The 6,460-nt window shown below is 34.5% G+C and overlaps 1 protein-coding gene across 1 annotated transcript; it reads left to right on the top strand.

Moving 5' to 3' along the window:
• Positions 1-1,092: 1,092 nt before the first annotated feature.
• On the top strand, positions 1,093-4,150 carry SRG3 (senescence-related gene 3). The gene is made up of 7 exons (XM_016306721.3): positions 1,093-1,480; positions 1,561-1,739; positions 2,300-2,359; positions 2,452-2,733; positions 3,094-3,189; positions 3,288-3,484; positions 3,585-4,150. The coding sequence occupies exons 1-7, from the start codon at positions 1,384-1,386 to the stop codon at positions 3,832-3,834; spliced, it is 1,161 nt and encodes a 386-aa protein (XP_016162207.1). The 5' UTR covers positions 1,093-1,383; the 3' UTR covers positions 3,835-4,150.
• The last annotated feature ends 2,310 nt before the right edge of the window (positions 4,151-6,460 follow it).

Here is a 6,460-nt window from a genome sequence, read left to right as displayed (position 1 = left end):
TTTATTGAAATAATTGTGAAATTATATATATTATTTAATATTTAATGATTTAGTAATTAAAAATTAATAAAAAAATTGATAAACTTAGTCCGCCAATCCACTAATGTAACCGCCGTTAAACAGAATTGGAGAGGAATTTAAAACCGCCTTATTAGACGCGACGAGACGGACCAATCTGTCAAATAGCAGGCTTTTGGCAACAAATTGGAACGAGACGAACTCATTTGTTTGTCACCCTTAAATACAAGATTAGTTCTGTGCTTAAAGTATTTAATTAGTCAAATACAATATATTTATGGTTTTTTTAGAATAGGCTTTAAAATTAAATTTTTCAAATAACTTGATCAATTTGAATTACATTAAAATTAGTGATCTTAAGTCTAGAATCTAGACTATAGTGAAAAATATAATTTAAAATTTTCATTTTTTATTTTAATTATATTAGGTATAAGTATACATTCAAATTAACCACCAATACAAATAACAATTAGATTGAATTTTAGTAAAAAAAATTAATCTATTGATATGATTAGAATGGAATCTTAATCATATTTTATCTTATCTATTACTATCTTTAACTATTAATATCAAATATATATTAAAATACAAAATATATATTAAAAATAAATTATATTTAGACCGTCTAACTTAAAAAAAGATACATTTTCTTGACAACATAGAAATAACATATATAATATTCTAGAACAATTTAATTAAGCATTACGTATATATGAGGTGTAAGTTATAATTATTTTAAAAACTTTTAAATTTAACCACAATGATTAGATAGTACGTGTTAACGTTAATTTACTTTCATTTAATTTATAAAAAAGTAACTAATTTTAAAAATAAGAAAAAAGTAACTCAGTAAGTTTTTTATGTTTTTAATCCTATCGCTTTTAACAAAATTTTCATCCTGTTTGGATAAAATTATCTAACAAATCACGCATTACAAGGCAGGCAGTGGCTAAATTAGAACAGGGGAAAGATGAAATGAATGCATATATTCACTCCTTGTTGGTAAAAAACTAAATAAAAATAAAAAAAAAATTTAATTGATAACAGACAAGTCACGGTCCAAAAAAGCAACCTAACGAAACGAAAAATAAAAAAAGTAGGGTCGTTGGATAGGAATATCCAAAGAGCATATGACATAAGGAACGAAGAATATTCGGCGCGAAGATCCCGTCTATGTTATTTCCAAAGCATTCATTCAATCTTCGCAAGCAATAAATACCACCCCCATCCATTCTTTGAATCAAAGCGACAAGAAATAACAAACCTCTCTGCGCAATTTCCCTGCATCACTCTCCTCTTCCCTTCTTTTTTTTTTTTTTTCTTTTTCTTTTTCCCTTTCTATTCTTTCTCTCTCTTAATTCTCTAATGGCTCTCAAGGCCGTTCACGTCTCCGACGTCCCTTCCCTCGATCACGTCACAGAGAATGCCTCTTTGACCGCCTACGCCACCCGCTTCTCCAACGGTATATATTTTCAATATTAATTAATTTTCATAATTAGAAGCATCATTATATTGATTAATTTTATAATGCTATCTGTGTAGTGGAGATGAATCGGAGTGAGTTGAAGATGCCGAAGTTTGTGGTGGTAGGGCACAGGGGACACGGCATGAACCAGTTGCAGTCGTCGGATCGGAGAATGAGAGCCATCAAGGAGAACTCAATCATGTCCTTCAACGCCGCTGCTGCTTTCCCTCTCGATTTCATCGAATTCGACGTTCAGGTACCTCTTTTACTTTCTATTTTTGGTTTTTTCTTTTCTTAATTTCGAAATTAAAAAAAGGAATGGATGAAATTCAACCCTGTGTTCTCGTGTTTTCTTTTTTTTCTCTTTATCTTTCAAACGACGCTCCCTCGCCGCGTTTTTCTCCAATTTAATGCAACACATGCCACTCGTTTTCTTTATTTCCCGTTTTGCCCCTGCATTTTTCGCATCGTGGCATTTCCTGGAAAATAGGCCATATTTATTATTTCTTGTCTTTTCTACAAAGAAACTACTGAAAGAAAAAGACGAATCTACTTTTGTTTGTTTTTTTTCCCTTTTTTTTTTCTTTTCCGTGCGGTGTGGTATGGGTTTTGTGCTCTATCACTTTCTATTATTCAGGTGGATCGGTACTGATTGGCTGCTTGTTTGTTTGTTTGTTTTTGTGTCCCCATTTTTGTGTGGGGATTCTTTTTCTTTTAAAATATAAAAATTTGACTTGGCTTAAGAAGTCGAAGCTGAAATGAAGAACGTAAAAAAAAAAAAAAAACGAAAGTTAAAGCGGAAATGTGTTTTTGTAGGTGACAAAAGATGACTACCCGGTCATTTTCCACGACGACTTCATCTTCTCCGAAGAGAACGTAAGTTCTCCATTTTCCCGTTCTCCATTATCTATTTATATCTTTATATTGTTATTATTTTGAATAGTTGTGACTCTTGAATTTTTTCTCAGGGTAATGTGTTTCAGACGAGAATGACGGATCTAACCCTCTCTGAGTTCCTTTCGTACGGTCCTCAGAGAGAGGCTGGAAAGGAAGGGAAAAAGTTGCTGAGGAAAACAAAGGAGGGTAATATACTCAAGTGGGACGTTGAAAAGGATGACCCACTCTGCACTCTCGAGGAAGCTTTTGTCAACGTTGAACCCTCTATAGGTTTCAACGTTGAGCTTAAGTTCGATGACCACATTGTTTACCAGCAAGATCATCTTGTCCATGTTCTTCAGGCTGTCTTGAAGGTATATATATAGATTAAATAATTACTAACTAACTAGTTTGACCCTCTGAAAAGTTGCTTCCGAGTTGGTCGCTAAAAACATTGATAATTATTCACCAAAAACGACTAGTGTTTTTTTTTTGTCCAAAAGAGTACATCGAAAAAGACGGAAGTAATAATACTAAGAATGATTATAAAAGTCCCTTATAAGAATTTCACAAAACCTATTCTAAAGCTCTAGCCACTCATGTAAACTCCATGTCGACTCAAGTAGTACTTTGTCACGCTGAATTTGCCAATCTTTAAACCGGTTTTACCTCAGTTGCTCTTTGATTAAAGGAAGTATGGAACAAATTATAATAAGCTGTGAACGGTTGTGCAGATTGTGTTTGAATATGCCAAGGACAGGCCTATCATATTCTCTACTTTTCAGCCAGATGCTGCAATACTTGTTCGTAAATTGCAAAGCACCTACCCTGTAAGCCCTCTTGATATTCTCATTGTACTTAAGAATTTTTTTTCTTTACCTTTTGACATGTTTTTTGATTGGATTTTAATCTGATGATTATGTGTCAGGTATTCTTCTTGACTAACGGAGGATGTGAAATCTATGAGGATGTGAGAAGGAATTCTTTAGAGGAGGCCCTGAAGCTCTGCTTGGAGAATGATTTGCAAGGAATTGTCTCTGAGATCAAAGGAGTTTTCAGGAACCCCGGAGTTGTAAGCAAGATCAAGGAGTCCTCGCTTTGCCTTCTTACTTACGGAAAACTAAAGTATGCTAACATTTTTTTCTCTACGATTCCGCGGTTTTGCCTTTGTTTTTACTTCCTGTTCTTGTTCTCACATTATTTTTGTGAATGTAATTTTCTGCAGCAATGTTCCTGAGGCAGTGTACATGCAACATCTTATGGGAATTGATGGGGTGATTGTTGATCTGGTGAAAGAAATAACAGAGGCCGTTGCGAATATGATAAAGCCAGTGAGCAACAATGCGGTGGGTGGCGAAGAGGGCTTGGCTGAAATAGAAGGGATGGGGAAGTTGCAGGTGAAGTCAAATCCTAAATTCTCGCAGGAGGAAATGTCTTTTCTCTTCAAGCTGATTCCACAGTTGTTGCAGATTTGAAGAGAGATTATGGTCCTTTCATACATACAGATAGTCTAGGAGTCACTACTTACTTTACCTTGGGTCGCTTTTTTCCCCCTTTTCATTTTGGTTATAACAAGAATACACAAATGGGGGTTTGAAAGGAGATTTAAGCAAATTGTATATATTTCTTCTTAATGTGTATGTAAAAGTGATTGCTTGATGGCTCTCTTCTTTCAGAAACCGTAGTTGTCAGCTTCCCTTCATTGTGTCCATATAACGTACTTACATTTCAACATTACGTGATGTATGTATGTATATTTTAATGGAGAAATATGGAAACTTTTATGTGCCATACATGTTTTCCCAATCAGATTACTTTTCTTTACATTGTTTGGATATATGGTTAGTGTTAAGGACATGTCTCCAAAATGAAGAATGAACAATACGCTTCTGAAATTTCCAATAATTAAAAAAATCTTTTAAAATTCTGCTTACACTAAAACTTAACAAGAATCAAACGGCATGCGTACTACTGCCAGATCCTCTGTCGGCATCAAAATAAACAAAATTACAAAATACAAAAGCGGTTAGGAAAAGATGCCACATTTCTTGGGGCTCATTTTTTTAGTAGTGGTTGAAGTTTGGTGTTACGAGCGATTATGATGCAACTGTGTTTTATTGGCATATTGGAATAAAGTAAAAATAGCTGTCTGCGATTTGTAGGTAGCAGGAGGAGGACCAAAAAAAGGGTGATTATTACATGGCTGAAAAAAAAAATTCGAAAAGAAGAAAAGAGGGAGGCGACTTGACGGACGGTGAGGGTGATTTGTTAGGAAAAAATAAAAAATTTGAATCTACTACAAATAAGGACTCAAGGATCAAGGCTTTATATTCTTTTTGTTGTTCCTCCTCCTATTCTTCTTCTCTATTTTTGTTTTTCTGATATATTTGTTATTTTTGTATCTTATTTAATAAAATTAATAAAAAAATAGGTGATAGAGTTAGTTTCAAAATATATTATAATGATCAAATTTTATTTCAGACATTTAAAAGAGTAAGATTTATGTATGAAAATTCTTGTGAATTTGTTGTTTAATATTTGTATAGCTTAAATCAGCGTGTGAAGCATCACTTTAACTACAAATCAAGCAAAATAATGTTTAATAAGTCAAATTTAACATAGTTTAATTTACCATAATAAATTCTCTGAAGTGACAAACTACAACAAGAATAAAGTTGAATATAATTCATGAATATAAAGATGATACAAAAAACAACATAGTCCTAACAATGTCAAACCAAACGAGGAGACACTACTTGCTAATTTTTTTTTCACAGCCTTTGCCATACTCTTCATGTTTTTCCAACATTCTTTTTAATTGTTGCCGTGGTAAAGTGGTTACGGCTTCATCGTGGAGGATTAGTCCGTAAATCGTAACTCTTATCATGAGCACATGGAGCATCTATGCAATGAAACACAACAATAATGACATCACTATAAAGTTATACTTACATAAAGTTAAAGCAAGTAAAAATATCTGTTGCGGGTGTACATGCATCCTCCACATCCCATCATGATCATGATCATCTTCATCAGTGTTGTCGTCATCATCATCATTATCATCACTGTCATCCTCCTTGTCACGGGAGCATTCATTAGGGTGCGTATAAAGACATTTGCCTCTGGCTCCTCGATCTTTGCTTCGACCTCTTCCTGAATTGTCGTTACAACTGTGTTAAGATCCAAACGAGGTATGCTCTCACTAGTACCTATGGGATCAACAAATTCAACTCCTCGACCAAGACTATTCCTACTTGAGTCAAAGGGGAATCGACCGCCCAAAATGCCCAGACATCGATGACATGTGAAGTCTCGAATATAAAGACATACAACTAGGCACCACTTCAAATGGCCAATTGTCTTGATGTCGGAGGATTTGACATTGACATGAATAACTACCTCATTGTGATTGATCTGTATTATAAAATAACCTCCAAATTTGGTTCACATTTTAGAGATAAAGAACTGTTGTTGGTCCACTTGAGGAGAAAACGACATTCCAAAATCTTGATGCACTTGTTGCTGTCGATCTAGTTGTGGTTGTACTTGTGACTGTGGTTGTGGCGATGTTGGTTGTTCACTAGGAGTATTGTCTTCGGCCAATAGCAAGTGACGAAAAAAATTCACTTATATACCAACTCATATAAAACTCAAACGCATCATAAGTAATGACTAGATTAAGATCTTTAAGTCAGCGATCATATCGGTCTTACCATATTCATATCCACTTAGTGCTACAATCCAATTCAAATTTTTAGGACCTGTCAAGACATTGTTATGCGCACTACCAAAATTCTTTGCGGCTCCCGAAATGCCTTGTTACATACCGAACTGTCTTATCACCCTGTCGATGGGATGCTACTCCACGCATTCAAATGAGATCAAATGAATCGTTGCATTCCATATCGGTCCATCGTGACAGATATCGGCCGGAACCAGGTAGGAGAAAGCCTGTATTGATTGTATAAATCTCACACAAACTGCATCAACATGACAAAAAACACATTGCTAATATAAATAAAGATTAAATGACAATTAACATATGAATTTGTACTCTAACAACATCATCCATTGTGTCCAGTAACTCCCTAAACCTTCTTG

Source organism: Arachis ipaensis, chromosome B6 (genome assembly GCF_059453495.1).
Source record: "Arachis ipaensis isolate K30076 ecotype BB chromosome B6, ASM5945349v1, whole genome shotgun sequence".
Taxonomy (NCBI): domain Eukaryota; kingdom Viridiplantae; phylum Streptophyta; class Magnoliopsida; order Fabales; family Fabaceae; genus Arachis; species Arachis ipaensis.
This window is presented reverse-complemented; position numbering and strand designations above follow the sequence as displayed.